Source organism: Pavona decussata, unplaced genomic scaffold (assembly GCF_977016875.1).
Source record: "Pavona decussata unplaced genomic scaffold, jaPavDecu1.1 SCAFFOLD_223, whole genome shotgun sequence".
Lineage (NCBI taxonomy): Eukaryota > Metazoa > Cnidaria > Anthozoa > Scleractinia > Agariciidae > Pavona > Pavona decussata.
In genome coordinates, this window is record NW_028145628.1 from 1,346,353 (window position 1) to 1,370,575 (window position 24,223).

The 24,223-nt window shown below is 37.6% G+C and overlaps 2 protein-coding genes across 3 annotated transcripts; both read left to right on the top strand.

Annotated features, from left to right (window-relative positions):
* The first annotated feature begins 37 nt into the window (after positions 1-37).
* On the top strand, positions 38-24,223 carry LOC146459053 (uncharacterized). 2 transcript variants are annotated; one of them, XR_014858069.1, is made up of 14 exons: positions 38-206; positions 11,993-12,109; positions 13,035-13,139; positions 13,932-14,040; positions 14,776-14,875; positions 15,614-15,669; positions 16,285-16,340; positions 16,748-16,873; positions 18,101-18,195; positions 18,731-18,931; positions 19,965-20,080; positions 20,994-21,084; positions 22,222-22,907; positions 24,048-24,223. XR_014858069.1 is itself a non-coding variant. In XM_085090009.1 (13 exons), exons 1-13 carry the CDS (start codon positions 62-64, stop codon positions 22,381-22,383), a joined length of 1,479 nt encoding a protein of 492 aa, XP_084946135.1. In that variant the 5' UTR covers positions 38-61; the 3' UTR covers positions 22,384-24,223. The 2 variants fall into 2 exon arrangements, 1 of the variants encoding a protein (XP_084946135.1); XM_085090009.1 differs by having other exon boundaries at positions 22,222-24,223.
* On the top strand, positions 7,461-9,930 carry LOC146459054 (cyclic GMP-AMP synthase-like receptor). The gene has a single exon (XM_085089773.1). The coding sequence runs from the start codon at positions 7,479-7,481 to the stop codon at positions 9,348-9,350; it is 1,872 nt and encodes a 623-aa protein (XP_084945899.1). The 5' UTR covers positions 7,461-7,478; the 3' UTR covers positions 9,351-9,930.

A 24,223-nucleotide genomic window follows, 5' to 3' on the forward strand; every position in this document is an offset into this window, starting at 1 on the left:
TCAAGCTCCCGGTCGTCCCAGAAAGCGCGGTTACATGGCCTGGCTGCTCAGTTAGAACAAGATGGCGGCGGTTCTGATCGAGCAACCACGTTTGGAAGAGAAAGCTAATGAGATGCTTGACGAAGATGATGAGATTGAAAACCTTCCGGAAGCCGGGGGAGAATCTTCAAGTAAGAAGAAAAAGAAGAAGAAGAAAAAGAAGAAAGGTGGGTTTGATTTTAAGCAAGTTTGCATGGAGAAAAATTAAAAGTCAAAATGCATGTTTTGAGGTATAGCATGATGATTCCACGCACAATAATATTGTAACTTAAATTACTCATCCGTTGCGTCATACATCGTATTTGGGTTTTAACTTCTTTTAATCATCAATTTTCCCTTTCCTGAGTAAATACGTGTTCACTGAACAATTAATTTTACCATAGTCTTATTGTACGTTTACAAGCAAGTTATGTAAATACTTTTTTAACTCATTTGCCAAAAAAAACAGTAATAAGGTTTTATCATTATTGAGCAATGCACATATATCGCTACATCAACTGTTTGGCTACCTGATAATTAGTTTTGCTGACTGATGTGAAACATGGGAATATACTCTCTTTCCTTTCTAAAAAGGTGTCGGAAATCGTGTGTTTACGTAATCAAAACATTTTTAATGCGTGTAAAATTGATTGTTTAGTTGATCGGATAGGGATAGGCCTCGAACCTGTCATCGTTAGTAACTTAAGCCAATCAAAGAACATATTGTACAATCTGCTTTATCTTTTGTTCTAGAAATCGAAGAGTGTGTTGTAATCGAACTAGGGACATCGTGAGAGATAAATATATCTGTTTAAAATTCTATCGTGAGAGGGTGATTTTAGTGCAAGTTTATCGGGAAAAACATTGTGTTGTCAGGCAATTATCTTATTCCCAACAAAGGAAAAAAATATTCATAAAGTGAACTTGGAAAATTGAGTCATGTGACATTTTTGACAGATTACATCAGTTATCAGTTACAACAGGTGTTAAAGGGGAAGTATCATGGGTTTTTTGATATCTTTTGTGAAAAATGATGAAATAAGACCTTCGATCACCTGCCAAATAATTCTAGAATGACGAGAGGAACGAAATCAACTGAATTCTTGAAAGAAACAACTCATGATCTGTTCTAGCGCATTTTGGAAACAAAAATGCGAGAACTTGAAAAACATTAGCCTAATATTTTTCAAGTTTCAATCCAAACTGGCCTACTCTGTCTCTGGCAAGAGGCACTAATCGACAGTTTTATTTCACTGGGGTGATAATTTTTAACAAACTTGACAATTATTTCGTTGTTTCTGCTGACAGACAAACATTTTTGGGTTTTGAAATGACGGCAAATTTTTGTGATACTTCCCCTTTAATGAAGACAATCTTTATAAATCAAAAACTTTGTAACAGAATAAATGATTGGCAGAAACTGAAACCAAATTGGACTTTTACAAAAGGCGTGTACGTGGGGATTACAAAAAAATGTACAAAGCAAATTACCTGTGATTTGAAGAGATCATAATAATCTAAAAAAAGATTATTATTACTTAGATCATTTTACACGAAAAATTAAAAGATGAAAAACACAGAAAAAGGACACAGTCAGGCTTCAGCCTCTAAAAACAGAGGGAAATTATTCTGTACCATGTAGTTATGGTTACATATATGTATATGGCACATGCACATATGTTAAGTATAACAATCAGTTGGAATTTGTTCTGGTAACAAGTGGCAGAAACTTAAGTCATAACCCCCCCCCCCCCCCCCCCCCCCAGAGTAAAGCATCTTATTGCCACTGGCAAAACAATTTCTGGCACACCTTCCCCTGTCAACGTGTAACTTGAGATTAAACCTTTCTTCATATCAGCCTCAGCTGAAGAGGGAACTGCAAGAGATCTGGGTATGACTTTGATCTTGGGAAAAATTGTCTCTATGGAAACAAGCTGCCAAATATATTATTTCATAGCTGCAGGAGGTGACTGTGACAATATTATTTTGTTAATGAGGAAGATGTTCATTGCTGAAATAGGCATCTACATTACACCACCGATCAAGGCACTGAGAAAAATGTCAAAAGAGAAATCATTTGCTCTCCAAGCACACAGTGCCTATATTTTTTCAAAGCACATGTGAAATATTGTAACCTAAACGAGGTCACTAGTTGTTAAAAAAACAAAATAAGTAGGGGTCTGGAAAGACTACATTCAATGTTTTACTCCTGTTTATGTGATAAATTGCATTTACTGGAAAAACCAGTGACATCTGCATAGCCGCTGTTCTTTAATCATTGTTTAGTGGGTCAATAAATCCCTTTTTTTGCTTGGGTACATCCTCAGAGGCCAAGGAAAGGCAGTGGGGATGCATATTGATCTCTTGATTCTTAGTTTATAATGAATGTAATAAGTTAAACTAGTTTATTATTATTTGATATCTTACAAGTTATTAAAGGGTTCTGTGCAAAAGGGGCACAAAATTATCACTTTTTGCCCAAGAACTAAACTTGCCCAGTTGTAGTATGCACTGCAGAATTTGTGTGGTTTGTGTGATTTTGTCTGCTTAAACACGGAGCGAGCCTATATATAAAAGGGAAGGACACGCCTCCTTTGTAGTGCTTTGTTGGCTCCCAAACAGATCAGTATAATGGCGGATGCCGTCGGTAACGGTCAAGGAAAAAAGAGAGAAGAACTATCGTTTGTAAAATCGAAGAGGGAATCAATTTATTAATAAAAATAAGCTCAACGCTAACTATATATCTTGTAAAACACCAGAAATTAGCAAGATTGACGATAATAACGAAAATAATCAAGTTTCGTTGCTGCAATCGAAAGATTATGCGAAACTTACCTCGAAATTTGAAATCCTTCTTCCACAGTACAAAGATCAAAACCATTATAAACTGAAGCCTGTGACGAACTGGACGTCTGTATCCCTCCATCTGAGCATGCCGATAGCAAAACGAGTCTGTATTGTTCGGATCTGTTGTTCGCCAAAACTGGCGGGATTTTCAAAATTTTGGCAGATGTTTTCTGGTAAACGGTCGCTCGAGTCGTCATGTTGGGTTCAAGTTCATTACCGCTTGTGTATCTATCGATCACGTACATAAAATTTTACTAATCCGCTGAAAGTGGCAGTAATAAATTCTAAACTTCTATGCACAAGTCAAAAATAAAAACATGTAAACACATTTCATATGTGATCATGCATATTTGCATAATTTGCTAATTCGAAAAATCACCAAAGATATAAACATAACACGACCTGACTGGTTGCTCTCGTGTATTTTATGGATGAAATGATAATAGCAATGGCCCTCACATCAGTATTAAAATTAGCCAGTACTAAATATATTCTAAGTTTATACAGTAAGCAATAGAGAGGCCGACTTCAAAATGATCACCAGCTCCGTCGTCTTGCGGGCGATCGCTCGCTGCTTAAGTCCTTTCACTTTCCTCCTCCGTTGCTCACTTCATTGTTTCTGCTACAGTGTAGGCTTCGCTTCCACGACTTTGTGTCTTTAGTTATCTCTCCTTCACTGAACGACACAAAGGATCGAAGCGATTCCATCTCGGAAGCCAGTATCGGAAGAACAACCTATTTCGAGACAGAGTTTGTTTACAAACTTTATCTTCATCTTTTCGGAAATATCCCAAAAGGATAAGATATTATATTACCAGCTGATAAATGAATTTCCAATCTCAAAATAGATGGATAACTTAACTTTCTAAATCTCCTGTAGCCATATTTGTTGGATTGATTTTGAACTAAATAATTCAAACTGAAACAGCTTTTCCACCGACTCGTCACGTCCTTTCGAATCGAAGTTGCAGGAACTTGAACATGCTAAAATAAGACCTTTGGTAATCAACCAATCAGAAATGCGCGTTTCGGATTTTTGATTGACAGTCTGAACTGTTCAGCCTGGTTTAATAGGATCGCTGTATGTTTAAATGAGTTAATACCTTTTGAAGAGCAGACTTAAACTGAGCAATTTTGGAGCATTTTTCTGACTTAATGGCCAAAAAAGGGATTTTTCCCCATTCACTCAAAACCCTTCAATTTCCAGGTCCATAAATTGGCATTTTGTGCAGTGAAGTGTGCTGCCGCTTTAATTGTTATCGTGGCTTTTAGAACAATATGAACAACTTTGAATCATTTGTTATTAATGCAGTTTGCCAAATAAATTTCCATCTGGAAATAATTTTGAAAAAAAATAAATGACCGGCTCCTGATCCCTACTCAAATAAGCGCCTCTCATGAATATGCACCTCCTGACTTATCCTTAAGTTGAAATTAGAGTCTCTGGCACTTATTCAAGGATTTATAATAAAAATGCTAAGATTACTTCATTTGAGCAGGGGCGGGGAGGAGGGGGGGGGGGGGGTAGGTGTAACTCAACAAATTTTTATATGTGGAAGATCTACCTTGAGGTCCGAACCGTTACCCTTTTGTTTTCCATTTTTGAGTGAAAGGTAAACCTTTAACATACTTGCAAATATAGAAATTGCATTTCTTTTCAGTTGGTCTATTCAAGGTATTTTTAAAAAGGTCCTTTAAATGCCTAGATGACAGTTTTCTCTATTCTTTGCCTTGCTGCAACTCGTTAAATCCATACCTTTTACATACTTTCAAAAACTCATAAATAATTCATAAGACCATTGACCTATCAAATGGTCAATAAAACATCACATGCAGTGGTTTCAAGACCCGATAAAACCTCCTCCTTATTAGTATGCAGTGTTTAATGTTTTTCTCACATGCTATTTCTGACGTTCACAAAAGCAGGTCATTGTTATGAACTCTCTTGACACGCGCTCTTCCAGGAATGTTTTTGAAGCTGTTCAAGAAAACTCTCAGCTGCTCATATTTTAAACATTACTTCAACCTGGAATTGGTGCCCTTTCAGGTGGAGCCTCCCTGTATGGTCAACTTTGTCGTTATGCAACAGCTATCAATGATGACAAAAATGTCAAAGTCAAATAAACACCCGCAACTGGCTTTGGGTATCCTGTGGTCTCAGTTGAATTCTGATGCCCTATGCAGACTACTCCGACCGTTTTCCTTTGAAAATGCATACTATCCTCCACACTAAAACACCCAAAAATGCTGATGAAAATGGAGACTTTCAAAAACGGTTTCAAAATTGGAGACTTTTGAAAACGCATCATTTTGAAAACGCTTTAGGGGGGTCAGGGATGGCGCAGTGGTGAGAGCACTCGCCTCCCACCAATGTGGCCCGGGTTCGATTCCCGGACTCGGCGTCATATGTGGGTTGAGTTTGTTGTTGGTTCTCGTCCCTGCTCCGAGGGTTTTTTTCCAGGTTCTCCGCTTTTCCTCCCTCCACAAAAACCAACATTTCTAAATTCCAATTCGATCTGGAAGGCACAGACACGTTTGAACAAGCTTCTAGAGCTCTTTGGTGCTCCATGGGTAAATAAATTATTTATTTATTTTTATTATTAACGCTTTGTTTCCAATGTGGATAGGCTAAAACGGAGATTTTTAGAAAGGTGACATAAAAAGTGTCACATGCTATCAGTTCCAGTCCAAATTGGAGCATCTATCCAAGATGGCAGAATGGCAAATGTGCAAATCCCAGGTCCCAGTTGTTTTCATCATTTTCAAGTGTTTTAGTGTGGATAGGTGAAAACAGTATGAAAACGCTTGTGTGGATGAAAATATTTTGCTTCATTTTCGCTGAGGTGAAAACGGACAATTGTGAAAACGCATTGGTGTGGATGGGCCCTGACCTCGGTTGACCCTGTGATTTGTTGACTAAACAGACAAACCTGGAAGTTTCTTCTACTTTTTACCCAGACAGGGAGTCACAATCACATGAGAGGGTGACATTTTAGTTTAGCTGCAGCAGTAACGGTACTCTCTTCAGGGAGAAATATATTTGTTTAAAGGCAAGCACAAGGTGGGGAGTGTAAAGAATAAACTGCAAAGGACCGCAAACAAAAATGCTGCAAGTATACTGCAGATCTGCAAAAGATCTAATCAGCCAAAAATAAACATGTAACTGAAAACTGCAAGGCTGATCTGACTGCGTAGAAAACTTAACATGACAGCAACATGATAGAGACCAAACCGAGAATCAATAAATGTAACCTGGGGAGAGGGTCTAAACTACCGAGAGGAGCGGGGGTAGGGGGAGAGAGAGGTGCGACAAATGGCCCTTCCTCTCTCACACAATATACCCTGACTAGGGCACCCCTCAGTAGTGTAGACACTCTCCCCAGGTTGTGCTCCCAGTTACAAACCAAGGAGGCAGCAGTTTGATTGAGGCGTATGTGTCTCGACAATCACAAGGAAAAATAAGAGGGGGTTGTGAACAGTCTATTAGAAGCTAGGCTTCGTATATTTGGTACATTAAGCAACATTCTGTTTAAGGAAACAGGGGATCTGTTTACTTTAGGGCCAGAGTTTCATATTTTATTTCATTTACTTGATATCATCTATACTAGGGTTTCCTTGAAAAATATTGATACTTGAGGGGAATATCGTGTTTCAATCCCTTTTTATACTGTTCACTTGACTGCTCACCTGGGCCGGGTTGTTCAAAAGCTGATTAACGCTAATCCATGATTAAACGTTAATCAAGGTTTTCATCTCGCTCGTTTAAAATGGTTTAAAAGGTTAATTTCAAGCTAAAGGTTAAGAAAAGTCTGTAAGGCAAAACTGACGGACAAAAATCTTTTGGGAGAATCTTTTTTAATTATTAATTAAACTTGCATCAAAGTTCACGTTAATCCAGGATTAGCTTAAGGCAGGGGTCTACCTGAAAGCCATTTCAACGCCACTTAAAGTCAGTTTAAAGGAAATATCTTGTTGGCATTTCAAGCAATTCAAGAACCGTATGCTTAAAACACAAATCAATGTTTTGGGGTGTTTTGTAAATTTTTTGGTGATTTTAGGTATATTTGGTAGGAGATAGTTTTCCTCAAAATAGTTGTAATATTAAGAAAAATAAGAAATATTGAAGATTTAGTGAAGTTTTAAAATTAGAATTTGTAGTTAATAATTAATAGACAGACACCAAGTTAGTCCACCAGCAACCTGGGGTGCTCTTGCGTCATGGGTATCAACTGTCTGTTAGTGTTCCAAAAATCATTGTCTCTCTTCTATCCCTTCTTAAAACCTCTTCAAATTTCATTCAAATTTAGGTAAACTCCCCCCCCCCCCCCCTCCCTTAATTTTTAATTAATCGGGCTTTGAACAACGCCCCTGGATATTGAACTGTTTTAGTGCTAAAAAGCAACATTTTCCGTTTGTGTAAAGTCTTGGACGATAACGTCATAATACATCAGTATCAATATAAAAAAAATGCAAAATATCGATAAAAATAATACTCGTATCGTATCGATTTGAAAATCTGGTATCCCTTTACTTTTGTATGCGATGGACTGGATCATAGGCTCCATGAGGAACGATACCTCCATCATATAATATGTCACCAATTGTCACAACAGATGAGCTTTGAATCAAGGCTGTTGACAACAATGTCTGAGCAGTCTGAGTTAGAAGTTGGAGTTGGGATGTTGCTTTCTAGTTTTCCAGTTTACAGGAGTAACGTTGTGTCTGAAAGGCTGAGCTATGAATTTCTTGGCGAGTTTTATAATTCGAATGACGGTCTACGGTTTGTAATATCGGGTAGCTTCCGGGAAGGCTATCCAGACCTAATGTACAGCGATGTCGACTGGATGGTGGTTTTAAATCCGTCCGAGGAGATGTTGACTCCGGAATCTCAAAGTAAAGTCTTTCAATATGTTGATGAAGCCCCAGCACACGTCAAACTTATCATTCCTCGAGATTACATTGAATGCTTCAAAGAGAAATACCATACGATTTCAACCTTCCTTGATCTCTTGGAAACGGACGAAGGCGGCTGCTTTGTTTCGGCTGAGAGTACAAGAAAGGTTAACGAGAGAGATTTTCTTCATGAGCATATGGCCGATAAAAAGCCAAGTGCGCCTTGGACCGCTTCAGCGACTGCAGACGAGGGTCATATCTCGGTTGCCTACACTTTGCTTGGCAGATCGTCGACTACCAGTGATCGCGTACCAGCGATCGAGTGTATGGGATGGCCGAATGATGCGAATGAATGGAAAATTAGACAGCCAAGGAACTGGCCCAGCGCAGATTTGGTGGAAAGCATTTCTAGCAGCGGTTTCATGGTTGTACCGAAGCCTTCGGACATCTCAGGGGATACGAGAAGGGAGTGGCGACTTTCGTTTTCTAACCAGGAAGCAAAACTTTTCGACAGCTTCAATGAATGCCAAGACAAGGTGTACTACCTGTTGCGTTCGTTATACGTAAGATACTTAAAAGAAAAGCTACAAGGCGTACTGACTTCGTATCACATCAAAACGGTGATGTTTTGGATGCTTGAGAAAGAAGAACACAGCTTCTGGTCCGAAGAAAGTACCCTGGAGATATTCTTCCGGGCTCTCAGAAAGCTTTTAGAGTTCACCGAGGATGGGGTTTGCCCTCATTACTTTATCCCCAAACACAATTTGTTTTACAAGGCGTCGAAATCAGCACTCGAAGATGCTGCGAGTGAACTTGCTCATGTTTTGCAAGATCCTTCGGTTGCATTTGGCAACCTTGTAAATGCAAAGTTTCTTGGCTTGATGCCTCGGCTTGGCTTCGTATCTGTGGACGTGAAAGGAAAACTTAACAGGAAAATTTTGAGCCTGTCAAGATCTTTGGCGTATGCAGCTTTTACCAACCCAGAAGAACCCGAATTAGTCAGAAATCTAGAACTTGGGTGTTTGTCAAATACCTTTGAGGAAATTGCCATTTCTATCAAAGCAGTTCCAGATGGACTTGCCTTGATTCAGGTCTACATGGATGCCATCCTTCAGGGACACCAGTTCGCTTTTACCATGGGGAAAAGTGAAGCTGAGCTTACTAAGATCAAGGCGAGCTCAGTTCAAGATGATTTCTTTGAGATGGACACAGTGCATATTAATCAGTCCTTGTTGGTATGGTTGAAGCTGGGAAAGATTGCTGTTGACTACATCACACAAGGGAGGAACGACAAAGTATTTTCTTTTTTCCACAAGCTCTTTGCAATTCTGAAACACGAGACTGGACTTTTTAGTGAAGAAGAGAAGCAAACTGTGTACATGATTCAAACTGTTGGTTCTACGACTGGGAAATGTCTAGCTGCTGTCAATTTCAAAGCAGATGATATTTCATATCAAGAGCTACATGAATCTTTATCTGGAATCCTCCCACCGAATGGGAGTGGTGTGCAATCTCCATGCAATATCATTATTGCTCTGTTTGTTCTTGCTGGTGCAACTTGTAAGATGGCAAGAAGTTTCACTAAGGAGTGATGTTCATGTCAATTGTTGCTTTTTACTGCAAATACAGTAATGGAGATGCTGTTTGTATCTTTTGTGATAAAGAGCAAACACTATATGCATTCTCATTGGCCAAAGGAGTATGCATTAATGTTCTTTATGAGACCACAAAGGATGGTCACTTCTTCTTTTTGAACACAAAAGGACTGACTTCTTAGCAAATAGGATTCGCTAAAAACTTGAAGTCAAATCTTGTATTTGTAGTCATACCCTTATTAAAAATTAGGGACTTAAGCAGAGACGACAAGGCCGCCAATGAAAACGGAACTTAAAAATTACATTTTGCGTTTCCTGAATAAATTTGCTATAATTTCTACTCTTTGAGTTTGTGCAATGTGATTGTACTATCCGGGAGCTAACGTTGTAGTGGCAGCTTTAAAGTTGAGAAAGAAAAAGGAAAATTAATCATCACCCATTCACGTTCTCCATAAAACCTTGAATGTGATCATTTCACATTCCTGTTTTGCAGAGGATGGCAAAGAAATGTACTGAAGTGCATAATGCACATGCAGAGCCAGTGTTTTGCTAATTAAAACTTTTGTTTTTGACGTTCTCTTGTCGTCCTCGTTGCTGTTTAAGGTACCCATTATCTTCAGGTAGAACTCTAATATCTTTCCGAATGTAGCTTGTTATTCAGTGAACTGTTTCCCCCCTTTTCTGTTCCCCTTTCTTCAAGGTGACTGGTAGCTAATCCTGTTTCAAGGGTACCACTTCTTTTAAAAAGTTACAGTAACTATTATAGTGCTGCAGTCAAATTGTCATCTTCAAAAGTTCTCAATTAACAGCCCTACAAAGTAACAATGGCGTTTTTCAATTTTATCATTGTTGATGTACTTTGTACTTTTGGCAATAAACAGTTTCCTCATCGATAGAATGTCAACCTCTTTGAAGCTATTATTCTTTCCTGTGGAAGCCAAAATGAATAAAATCCCTGATATGTATGTAATACATTTTCGTTTATTATATAGTACATTTTGGGGGGTGGGGTGGGGGGGGCTTTACTCAGGGAAGGGGTGTAATATGGAACTTTGCAACCTGCCCGTAAGAACTCGATTCTGTTGAATGAGGTCATCAATCACAGATTGGGTAGGATCAGATCTTAAACCAGAGAAACCATACCCCTTGAACCAGGATGTATCTCTTGTTAGGTAATAGTTTCACTTGAGGTGAGATGAAAATAAAGTCATCTGATGACAACTTAACTCTTAGCCGAGGATAAAATTTGTCAAAGTAGGGTTGATCAAAATTTTGCAGAGTCCTTATAGTCTTTTATGTAAGGTTAAAAAACGAGCAGGAGTCGTGCTGCAAGGTTTTTGAACGGCTTCAAAAACATTCCTGGAAGCGTGTGTGTTAATGGAGTTCATAACAATTTTGCTTTTGCGAACGTTGTAAAATTAGCATAATTTATGAGAAAAACACCGCATACTAATGAGGAGTAATTTATCAGCTGATGAAACACTGCATACTAATAAGGAGGAGGTTTATTGATATAAAGTCACTGCACGTGATGTGTTATCAACCATTTGATAGGTCAATGGACTTATGAATTATTATTAATGACTTTTTGGATGAATAGTCGTGGCCTAGGCTGACTGATACAAGTACAACATTTGCCGAAATTTGGGATTTCTTTTTTCGATATTGTGACATCATCATCCAAGAGTTTTCTGTGATATTGTCACCTACACTCCAAAAAGACTCTAAATGGTCTGCATGTTAAATATTTATGTCATTGCCAAGGCAGTGCCTGGACTACAAATGAGCCACCATTCCACTGAGCACTGTGTAACGGCAGATACACAAACAGACAAAAAATATTGGTTTGGTTTACAGTGCTTAAAAACAAATTCAAGTGAGCAGCATCGTAATGGTATCAAAACAGCCCATATTTCTCTCTATAATTTTCAAGGAAATCACAGTATTGATGATATTGAGTATTTGGTATTGAATTTGGCCCACTATTAAACTAAATTATCCAGTTTACCTACCATGACAACTTATAGGGTTAGTTCACAGTTAACCCAAGGTTAATGCTTATCAAGCATCAAACAGCTGATTGGTTGTAAATTCATCAACTGAAGGGTAAAAATGCCTCCTCTTCTCTTCAGGATACTACATTCTGATTAGATATTTTCACAAATGTTTTCAGTGTCTGCGTGGTAAAAAGAAATTATTATTCCACTATTTATGTCATTTCACCAAATAAGGTTGAGAACGCGCAAAATATAAGTCCGTAATACACTGTAGTGTCCCGGTTTGACGGGTTTACAACAGAGCGAATATGGACAAAGGCATTTCACTGGCTTTCTGTGTTGTTTACGTCATTCGCATGGGCTATACACTGATGGACAGATAATGCCGGGTGTATTTCAACACTCTTACCAGAAAAAAGAAGCCAAAAATAATAACATCTTTTTGTAGTGGAATAATAAATCTCTTATTCAATGGTTTTACATAATATAATACACACAGACATTTTGCTCATTGCTCGTGATTTTTCTTACCCCTTCGGGGCTCAGAAAAATACAACGCAACTCACAAAATATCCATGCATATTGCATGTAAAACCATTGATTGTTTGGTCACTGTGTTGACAATTGTCATTAAATCTCCAGGAGGCGGAGAACAAGCAACAGAAAACATGAATGGTGAAGTAAATGGAGCTGACGCCAAAGAGGAGGCAGTTGTGGCTGCGGCAGAGACACAGAATGGTAGCCAAGAACATGATGCAGGTTAGGAAATATTTGGGCCTTCATTACTTATATTGGTGCCGCGCTAAAAAAAAACTAGCAGCTGCCTAAATGTAGGCGCTAAATGACAAATTTATCACAGTTATAAACAAAGTTTACTGAGAGAGCCACTTATGTCCAGGATCAAAAGCTGTTGCAAGAATTTGCTATATTTGCAATTTTTGTTAACAATAATATTGTTAATAATATTGTTAATAATAATATTTATTTGCCGTTGAAGGCAAAATCCCTGTTACTTTTGCTAAATTTCTTTTAACAAAACTGACAAAAAATTGTATAGAAATACAAATTTAGCAAAAGTAACTTACAAGGATTACTACTTGGGAAAATTTGTTTAAAAATCAAGGCATTTCATCTTTGGTGATTAATTCCTTTATTCCCCTGACTTAATTGTTTAATCAAGCAGTGGCATTGTAACGAGAAATTAATAGATATTAATCACCCCTGAAGCTTAAAAGGGAAGTATCACGAAAATTTGATGTCATTTCAAAACCCAGAAATGTTTGTCTGAGAACAGAAACAAAAAATTATTGTCTAGTTTTGTTATAAATTATCACCCCAGTGCAATAAAACTGTCGATTAGAGCCTCTGGCCAGAGACAAAGTAGGCGGGTATGGATTGAAACTTGAAAAATATTAGGCTAATGTTTTTCAAGTTTTCGTATTTTTGTTTCCAAAATGCGCTAGAACAGAGTACGTGTTGTTCCTGCCATTTCTCTCCTCTCGTTGTTCTGGAATTATTTTGTAGCAAAGTGAAGGTCTTCACCATTTTTAACAAAAGAGGTCAAAAACCCCATGATACTTCCCCTTGAAAGGGTTAAAAATGCTGGGGATAACCATCCAATGAACTAGCAGCAAATTCTTGTATGTAATTAAATTAAGATAAAATTAGAATGTTGTGTTTTTAGATGTTGCAGAAGCACAGGAAGGAGAGACTGAGGGCACAGCTTCAGGGAAAAAGAAGAAGAAAAAGAAGAAGAAGCCAGCAGGAGCTAAGTCAGTTGAAGGACAAGGTAACAGCCTAAAGCCTTCTAAACAGTCAGTCAGAGTTTTGCGCGAATGGAATCCGCTTCTGTCCTTTTCGCGCAAACTCTTTACCTGAATGCTTTTATGCTAATTTATTTTAATTCTCACTTTCAATACCTATAAATATGCCTTTCCATTATTTCCATTTTACCCATTTGACAATGACGATATGAAGTCATCGAAACGTCATGCTGTTTTATTATCATTAATTTTCTTGATGAAATGTTTCTCTAAATCGTTTTTTATTAGCTTTGCCAAACAATTATAGACACACACGCACAAAAGACATGATAACAGGGTCAAAAAACTTTTACGAAGGCAGGGACGCCGTAACAGCGCGTGCCAATTACAGCAGCACTGTGTTTTAACTGATGTAATTTGAGAATGGTGCATAAAATGGTGCATAAAGTTTACACCAGCGTGTGAGTCATGCCAAACAAAATTTGCCAGTGAAGGCTACATTCTTGTTACAAAGGTTTGACAATTTATTATTTAATAGCTTCTTCAAACAACAGTCTTTTCAATGGCCTTGCTTTTGTTTTCATTTTAAAACAAAACCTGGAGAACTTGCTTTAGAATTTTAATTTAATCTACCATTAGAGGAAATCAGACAACTTAAAAACTATGCGGATCATAATGATATCTTCAAATAAAATAAAATAAAATAAAATAAAAAATAAATCACTTTATTTAGGTGTCAATGTTTTTAGTGCAGAGCAGTAAACTCATGAAGTTGCACGATCAATATAATAATGGTTTTCTTTGTCTGAATTTATCAGATTGTTCTCCAGCTGCAAAGCAACAGACAGATCCACCTACTGTGCCGATATCAGAGCTGTTTCCAAATGCAAACTTCCCAGAAGGACAAATCTTGAGCTACAAAGATGAGTAAGTCACATGAAAATGAATATTGTACGGCTTACGCTAAGGACACAAATGATGGATCACCAAATTAACTCTGCAATGTTTGTTAAAATGCTAACATGAACCAGTGTTCCAGATATGAGAGGGGTCTCAGTTCAAAAACCCAAGAAGCCTGGCTTCCTGACCCGACAAATTGAATGGCAAACTTAAGAAGATTAAGAGAGAACCAGAGCTATTGACCCCTCAAAATTTTTCATTGACTCTCCGATTTTGAAAGTTATCTGGAACACGGATGAACCCACATACCCTTTACGTTCACATTGCCGCAATTACCAGACGGGGACAAGTCAATTGGATGGCTGTGGTGGCCTTGTAGCTCAGTCTTTAGAGGAACAGATGATTAAATCCAGAGGTCATCCTTTGAGGCAGACTTTAAACCAGAAATTGAAAGTTGGGTGTCCAAGAAGCATTTTTCTTGTAAATTTTTTAAAAGATTAGGTAAATTTTGAGTGTATTTTCATAGGACGCCTGGATGCCCTTATTATTATTATACAGATAAAAGGTCAAAGATTTTTTTCCCTCATCTTTTGCAATCTCCTGTTTTCTTACTAGGGCTAACGCTAAGTGGGAAATTCATTGGTTCACTATAGGACTTTAACCTAAACTACAGAGTTAATCCTCAGATCCATCATTGAAGTTACATGAAGTTCCCATGTGATAACTGTAAGAATTGTGTTTATCTGTCATGCTTTTTGTTAGCAATCTGTGGCGTGAAACCAATGAGGAGAAGAGAGCATTGGATCGGATGCACAATGATATCTACAGTGACGTAAGGCAAGCCGCTGAGGCTCACAGACAGGTACAAATAATATTATTCATGAGCATTTGGAAAGCTCCCTTTTTATATCAGTGTTTATTAAAGGGGAAGTATCACACAAATTTGATGCCATTTCAAAACCCAAAAATGTTTGTCTGTCAACAGAAAAAAAATGGTTGTCTAGTTTTGTTACAAATTTTCACCCCCAGTGCAATAAAACTGTTGATTAGTGCTTCTGGCCAGAGACAGAGTAGGTAGAATGGATTGAAACTTGAAAAATGTAAGGCTTACGTTTTTCAAGTTCTTGCATTTTTGTTTCCAAAATGCGCTAGGGATAAGAACAGATCAGATCACAAGTTGTTTCTTTCTCTTCTTTTTTGATTGTCCTAGAATTATTTTTTAGCAAAATGAAGGTCTTATTTCACCATTTTAAACAAAAGAAGTCAAAAATCTGGTGACACTTCCTCTTTAAATAAGTAGGTCATGACAACAAAGACATCAGGACCAAAACTGAGATACATGAAGCATTGATCTTACTCAAAAAACATTTTCTCAACTTCACCAGAAACAGTTCAAAATATTTGACAGGCAAGATTATTAAATTAGAGCAGTATTGAGTAGTAGTTTTTTTATTATAATTATTTATTTATTTTTTATTATTATTATTATTATTATTATTATTATTATTATTATTATTATTATTATTATTATTATCTTTTTTTTATTTTTTTTTATTTTTTTTTTTTTCATTCTAAGAAGATTTTACTCTTTGGTTGTCAGGTCAGGAAATATGTGCAGGGTTTTATCCAGCCTGGAATGACCATGATAGAGATTTGGTAACCTACCTTAGTATAGGAAAATTAATGCTTGTGTTAATTAAGGTACTGATGTGAAGTTAATGCAACCTGAATTAACACGAATCAAGGGGGAATTTAATTTGAAAACAAATGACACTGAAGGAAATTTAGCAAAATAATGTGATCATGGACATCTTGTACTATTTTGAGTCCTTGTAACAAAATGTTGATGACTACCAAGCCATTTTGTCCTGAGTACTTTGAAATGAATAGTGATAAAAAATAATGCAAGAGTGAACCCAAAATATCTCAAATGATTAACTCTTTAATACCAAAGAATGTGGGAAAGGTGTGATAGAAATTTTAAATCCTATCGTGCCTTAAAAACTCTCTGAAATGAATGCGCCACTTTATTTTCACTCAAAGAAGATAATGCAGCATAAATCAGCACATTCAAATGTTTTCAGTTCACATTAATTTCATAGAATAATATTTTTTTTAACTGTGGATTAAATAAAACCTTAATGGGACAAAAAGTTGGAACATTTTCATTCTGTTTGTACAATCAATACAGTTTTCTTTTCTTTCTTTTTTTTTTTTTCAGAATAAAAAATTATAATCTATAGTAATTATATCTTTTTGTTCTTTTAACAGTGAGAAATTGGAGGCAGCATCTCGAGCGCTAATCAATGAAAACAAACTCAAAGCAGGTACAGGTTTTGTTATTTTGTTGTTGTTGTTTGTTTGTTTATTTTTTATTTTATTTGTATTTAAATTAGAAAAGTTTTCTTGAAACATTTTAAAATAAAAACTAATGAGATTAGTAAGGAACAACGTTTCACTGTCCTCATGACAGCATTGTCTATAATAATATAATATACTTAATATACATTAAATACTTCACCGTTTTGAGCATTAACCTTTTGTTAGAGTGAGGCCCAGGATTCATTCTAATGAAGCAGGGCTTACGCTTTAAATGTAGTGTGAAGTATTTATGAATATGATAAAAGACAATGCTGCCATGAGAACGGCAAAACGTTGTTCCTTACACTAATTTTGCTAGTGTTTATTTGTGTTTGTTTTGTTTTACACATGTATTTTAATTTGTTCTTGTTAGGTTTGGCATTTCCCACTGGCTGTTCATTGAATCACTGTGCCGCTCATTACACACCCAATGCCGGAGACAAGACAGTTTTACAGTATGATGACGTCTGTAAGATTGACTTTGGGACACATGTAAATGGTGAGATTACAAAAATTATATGAAAAAAAAAATTAATACCGAACAATTTCATTATTTTCATTTGAAGTGCTAGCGTTTGTTGTAGTTGTTGTTTGTTGAGGTCACTAAATGGCTAAGCCCCTCTCAGATTAGCCTCCCACGCAGTCGTTTTTAGGGGACAGTTCTCTAAAACAACTGTATAGGAGGCTACTCTCGGATTAGCTTGTGTCAGATAGTTTAGGGGAACAGGGATGGCGCAGTGGTGAGAGCACTTGCCTCCCACCAATGTAGCCTGTGTTCAATTCTCTAACTCAGCATCATATGTGTGTTGAGTTTGTTGTTGGTTCTCTTCCTTGCTCCAAGAGGTATAATAATAATAATAATAATAATAATAATAATAATAATAATAATAATAATAATAATAATAATAATAATAATAAGGTACTCTGGTTTTCCCCTCTCCTCAAAAACCAACATGCCTAAATTCCAATTTGATCTGGAAAGTATCCCACTTAGTGCTCTGTGCTAAATACATGACACTTAAATAAAGTGATATCTAATTTTTTATTTTAGTGTTTAAGGACGGTGCCTACTATTGTTACTGTGCATACGTTCTGCGCATCGTGAGATACTCGGGTTTCCTATGGGTGGTGCTTACTAATACAGGAATATTTTTGCGTGGTTTAAAACTATACGGAGATAGCAGAACTTACCAAATGCTTTTGGTATCTCAAAAGAAAATTGGGGGTAACCATGCATTTTTAAGAGATAATTAAGCTTCAATTTAGGAAAAAATCCCATACATTGCTTTGTATTTTGGCGTTTTTTAGAGTTATTACTGCTTAATTATCCCTGAAAAATGCGTGGTTACCCCCAATTTTCTTTTTTGGATTCCAATAGGCCTTGCTAAGATCTGCTTTTCCCGCATAGTCATAAACCGCACAAAAATATTTCGGTAGTAGTAGGCACCGTCCTTAAATCTCAAAATGCTTGAAATTTTGTTGATATTATATTTATTGTGTTTGACAGAGGAGCGCTACACGTATGAGTAAACAGTCTGAAGTGGTAGATTTATATAATTTCAGCTTTCTGGATATTGCTCTTCAAACAAATTTACAGGACTAACATTAAGGAAGAACTGAATAATGGTTATCCTTAAGGATAATATTTAAGTATTAATTTCAAGAATCTTGAAACTGAGAAACGAGAGTGCTTTTTTTTATGAATATGCAATTTCTTGTTTTTCAGGCAGGATAATCGATTGTGCGTTCACTGTGTCATTTAACCCAAAATATGACAATTTGCTTGCAGCAGTAAAAGATGCTACCAACACTGGAATCAGGGTAAGACAATGTAAAATGGCTACTGTTATTTGTATTGTTGATCCTCTGCTAAAAGGAAACATTTGGGACCACTCTAGGCCGCTTGTGCCCGCTCTTGTTGGAGGTGTAATTTTACCACAAGTAAAACGACAATATTTAATTTTTGTATTTTTAATGTTATGGCAAGCAAAGTAAACATACAATGTATGGTACAATGTCCCTAAGAACGCAGACTAGATATTATCTTGTTATACACCAAATATTATCTATACACTATCTTGTAAAACCCTTTAGCCCAACTCTGTAGAATTACAGAGGAAATTTGAATGCCAATGGAAAATTGAAAACTGTTCTTCTGTTTGAAAGCAACCCTCCCCCTCTTAATCATTGTCATCTTTGTGTTATTGATAGTTCATGCTTCTTGTATAGAATGCTGTATTGTTAATTTTATTAGTTGACTTTGTTCATTATGTATATTGTTGTGTACAAATAAAATTTCTGTTCATTAAAAAAATGTATGGTGCAATGTCGCTTTGTTTTTGGTTTTGTTTTATAGGAGGCTGGAATTGATGTTAGGCTCTGTGATGTGGGTGAAGCCATTCAGGAAGTTATGGAGTCTTATGAAGTTGAACTTGATGGAAAGACGTACACAGTGAAGCCGATCAGAAACCTGAATGGTCATTCCATCGCGCCCTACAGAATCCACGCTGGCAAAACTGTGCCGATTGTCAAGGGAGGCGAAGCCACCAAGATGGAGGTGCAATTTCCACACGTGAATGTTTCGATAAATTAACGTTAAAAACGTAACATGTTTATCGAAATCGATCCTCATTAGAAGGTGGAATGTTTTGCCAAAGGCTATAATAATTTCTTAGGATTTTGGCTTGGTGAGAGGCACTGGTGTACAGGCTGCTGTGCTCATAAAAATCCTTAGGAATTTATTTCTTGGTCAAGGCATGCGTAACACATGACATGGACATGGCTGTTCCATAGGATGGCACCACTGTAGCTGAAGCTATTTTTGAAATAGTTTGTGCGTGGTAATGGAACATTGAGTTTATTCTCAGAGTCACTTAAGTTATATGCATATGCACTTTCTCGTTCTTCAAAACGAGAACAAAGATAATCTGGAGCCAACCCGTGTAGAGACCTTTAGCCTGCATAGCAGTCGTTTCCGTTTCTTTTAAGCCAAGCGGGGCAAGCGCGCGAGGGCATTGGGTATAAAGGAGCCCCCCCCCGCTCCTACTTTTTTTGCTCCTTTTTGCCCAATGCCCTCGCGCGCTTGCCCCGTTTGGCTTAAAGGAAACGGAAACGACTGCTACGCAGGCTAAGAGACCTATAAACTATCGTAGCTCTTTGGGAAATAGTTGTAGCTCTTTGACCTCAACTGTGAGAGGGATAGATGGATGGATGGATGGATGGACGGACGGACGGACGGACGGACGGACGGACTGACGGATGGATGGATGGATGGATGGATGGATGGATGGACGGACGGACGGACGGACGGACGGACGGACGGACGGACTGACGGATGGATGGATGGATGGAGGGAGGGGGGGATGGAGGGACGGACGGACCAAAATACAAGACTAGCCGAAGGAAAAAAAACCTTCTACTAATTGGGGACACAAAAAAAAAATAAATGAATTAAAAAAATAAAATATAAAATATAGGTCAAAGATTCTATACATGAAAGTTATATACATGATTTAAAATAATTGCTACTCAATATGACAGTGACACGCTACAACTTTGATTAACAGTCAGTTTTTTAAAACTTATTTCAGGAGAATGAATTCTTTGCCATTGAAACGTTCGGCAGCACTGGGAAGGGTGTGGTTCATGACGACATGGAGTGTTCACACTACATGAAGAACTTTGAAGTCGGACATGTTCCCTTGAGGTAAGAGCACTCTTTTAAGGGGGCTCGCAGAAGTTAATTGGACTTAGGGTGGAAGTTTTGAAATTACAATCTCGCATACAAGATAAACTTCGATCTCCTTCATACCACATCATCATTTCAACATATGATCAAATCTTTTCATCGGTTTCCAAGCAACAACTATTACCATAGCAACGGTAGCGCATAGCCTCTCATTTTAAACATTGTCGATTATCTCGAAATCTAGTAGTACACTTTATGACGGAACTTTATGGATTTAAACTACTCAATCTAGACAACTTGTAGGCGAAATTAGAACCAAATCTGTATAAGCGTTTTCAAGTAAATAATGAATTAATTTTTATGTGGTGAATTTTGTTTATTCCCGCAAAACCTTTAGGGCTGGATCACATTGGTGACGGAATCGGAAGTGGAATTGGAAGCGTAAGGAAGCTTTCATTCCAGTGTGAATCAAAAAACAGAGACGCATTCGGAATCGTAAGGATCAGAACGATCCTTTGCCCTTCTGATTTCACTTCTGATTCCGTCACTTGCGATCAAGTGTAAACTGGTTTGATCTGAATCGAAAGCGGGAGCAGAAGAACCAACCAATCACATAGCTCATTTCCAATCCCCTTACGCGAGATTTAGAACGGAAAACATGGCAGCCTTCCGCCATTTTGAACGAAAGCGAGGCTTCCTTTCCTGCTTCCACCGCATTGATTCACACAAGTTTAGAAGATTCCTCTGATTCCGATTCCACTTCCGCCGTTTCTGTTTGCCAGTATGAACCAGGCCTTAGCGCTTCTGTGCTTATCTGTAGTGTCCAGCTCTGTATTTCAAGTTCAGCTAATTTAATGACCAGCCTTTTCCATGCCCATGTTACCTTAAATTTTTAATTTCAGCTTTGTAACTGTTTTTATTTATTTTGTAGGTTACCCAGAGCCAAACAGCTCCTCAATGTCATCAATGAGAACTTTGGAACTCTTGCCTTTTGTAGAAGATGGTTGGATCGTTTGGGACAGGTACATATTATACACAGAACAATTTATTGTCAAAAATTTTCAATGAATTGAATGCCTGTAACAGTTGACAACGAATATGAACATTGTGATTAACCAAGCAAAAAATATGCTACCAGCGATAATGGTGGAAAGTGCCCGCGTTTAAAAGCGAAAATTTGTTTGAGGAAGCTGGTTGTTTGCTCTATTATTTGGTTTTCGCACAAGTTGTGCGAGGTTTTTGTTGTTGTGGTTGTTTTTGTCAATTGATAACCTCGATCACCTGAAAACCAAAGGAATCATGTTGCTTTCCACAGCAGCAATTGGCAAACTTCTTTGTGATATATATTTATTTCCAGCTCTTTGGAGTACAAACTAAAATGTTTTACAGAAAAAAATTTCGTGCAAAAACCAACATTCCCAAATTCCAATTCGACCTGGAAACAGTGGATGAAAAAGCCACCCTCTGGAAGCCACCGAAATTCCCCTTTATTTATTCTCTATTTTACGTACAATATGATCTCCATGACTCGAACCACCAGAGGAACAACAACAACAACAACAACAACAACAACCACAATGATTTCGAGTTTACGAAAGTTCGACTTGTTATTGAAGGTTAAATTATTCAGTGAACGGAAACAGCGAAAATGTCTTCAGTTCGATTTAGCGTGATTGTTAGGCGCTTGGTTTAAAAAGTATACTATATCGGACGCGTGCAAGAGGATCCACGCAAGTATGGAAAGAAACCTCCTCTCTCTCCCTTCGAGCAAGTCCTCTCCCGTGTGTGCCCCCACAAAAACGTTCCCAATAATAAAATCGACACGAGGTTCAGAAAAAAATAATATCACGTTCCCTGCGCGCGGTAAAAATCGCAGGTATACGGCCGCGAATTGCGTCGCACAAGCTACGCGACAGCCAAAAAATTGCAGAAAATCAAACGACTAGTTTTGAAGTTTTCGTGACAGTACCGTATTGTTGCATCATCTGTACAAGGGTGGGTTATATGTGAGATTTTTGCGGCGCTGTCGACGCAGGTTTTGGAAAAAACCGCGTCGACTTTGAAGCCAAAAAGAAACGCTTGTGTGTTCGTGGCGGGGTTATTGAGTGCTCGAGTTCTTGAGGTTATACATTACTGCAATGGATTTGTTTGCCTTGCAGACAAAGTATCTTCTAGCCTTGAAGAACCTGTGTGATGCCGGAGTTGTTGATCCATACCCTCCACTTTGTGACATCAAGGGATGTTACACAGCACAGTTTGAACACACCATACTACTGAGACCCACAGTAAAGGAAGTGATAAGCAGAGGAGATGATTACTGAGACGCTATCCTGATGGATTGACCCTTTAGCTTCTAATAGCGCTGGAAAACAAATCTAAAAATAATCCATAAAGTTCGTTTTGTAAAATGCTAAAAAAAACATATCGATTTTGTAGAACAGCACTGGACAAATGGCAGTTCCCGTTGTGTCCCGTTTTTGTATCCAGTTTAGTTGTAACCATTCCCTGGGTCTGGGTAAAGGGGTTTTTCCTCGATCATGTTTTCACTGGAAGTACATCGATGAAAGGAAATCTCATCTGTTTCTAGTGCAAAGCGATGATATATTTAAGATGTAGGTAACAAGTGCTGCTCATATCATAGCTTCGAAAAAATGCTCGTATTCCAGTACATGAAATGTAAGTATTAGAGAATTCTTTTCCTAGAGAATAGACCCTTCTCCAAAATGGCGGCTGAAAATTCAAATAAATTAAAATTAAAGACGTATACCAGCACTAGAAAAAGCACTTTTACTTTAGCAACCCTGCAAAGTTTCAGCATATAAGGTGTAATATCAGCTTAGAAAATGTAAGTTGAAAAATGAAAAATTTACAGACGTTTGTATGACTGGGGGTATGACGTATACCCCCAGTCATACAAATGTCTGTTAATTTCTCAAATTTCATCTTAAATTTTCTAAGCTGATATAACACCTAATATGCTGAAACTTTGCAAGGTTACTAAAGTAAAGGTGTTCTTTCCAGTGCTAGTATCAGTCTTTCATTCAGTTCAATGTTAACCCATTCAAATTTGCTGCCGCCATTTTGCAGGAGGGTTTAGTCTTTTCCTTGTAGCCATTGATTGACTAATTCATACTGCTGTTTGTAGACCACTCGTAACAAAAATCACTCCCTCGTTTCTTTCAAAGACAGTCCCAAGAAACTTGACGCTCACGAGAGCAGGCGATGAAACGAAATGCACTTCGTTGCGGGTGTTTTTTCCAGTCATTTCGTTCTGCACTCTACAAATAAAATCCAAAGTCTTCTAGACTAACCTCAACCCCTGCTGGCGAAATATTTCGAGTGGAGCTCAAACAAGGTGGGCATTTTGTTTGGAAGCAAGAAAGATTGAAACAAATGTTTGTTCGCTCTGTGATTGGTTGGCAAAACTCGCGCCAGTTTCTCAACCAATGAGAAGCAAAAGCAAAAGCAAAACCAATCATGCCTCGCTCGCATGCGTTTTCCCGCGCTTTACGCCGGTTACATATATTCGCTTTGAATTCTTATTGGTTCATCGCGCTTTGTCCTTCTGTTGTGATTGGCTAGGAATAATTACTTTAGTTTTGATTTTACGGCACTTATTGGAAAACGCTTTTAGTGCCATATGGTATAGACCCTTCTCCAAAATAGCGGCCGAAAATTCAAATAAGTTAAAATTAAAAACGTATACCAGCAATAGAAAGAGCACCTTTACCTTAGCAACCATGCAAAGTTTCAGCATATACATCAGCTGAGAATGTTTTTTTTTTTCTTTTTTCAACGTAAGTTGAAAGATGAAACATTTACAGACGTTTGCATGACTGGGGGTATGACGTATACTCCCAGTCATACAAACGTCTGTAAATTTGTAAAATTTCATCTTACATTTCCCAAGCTTATATAACACCTAATAAGCTGAAACTCTGCAAAGCTACTAAAGTAAAGGCGCTCTTTCCAGTGCTGGTATCAGTTTTTCATTCAGTTCAATTTTAACTCATTCAAATCTTTGCCGCCATTTTGGACAAGGGTCTATTCACCTGCAAACAAATATCTAACGTCTATATGTTTTTGTTTCTGAGTGGTTCAAAGTATATTTTCTTGTAACTGTCATAGAATGAGTAATTAAAACCGTATTCACCTTGTCTA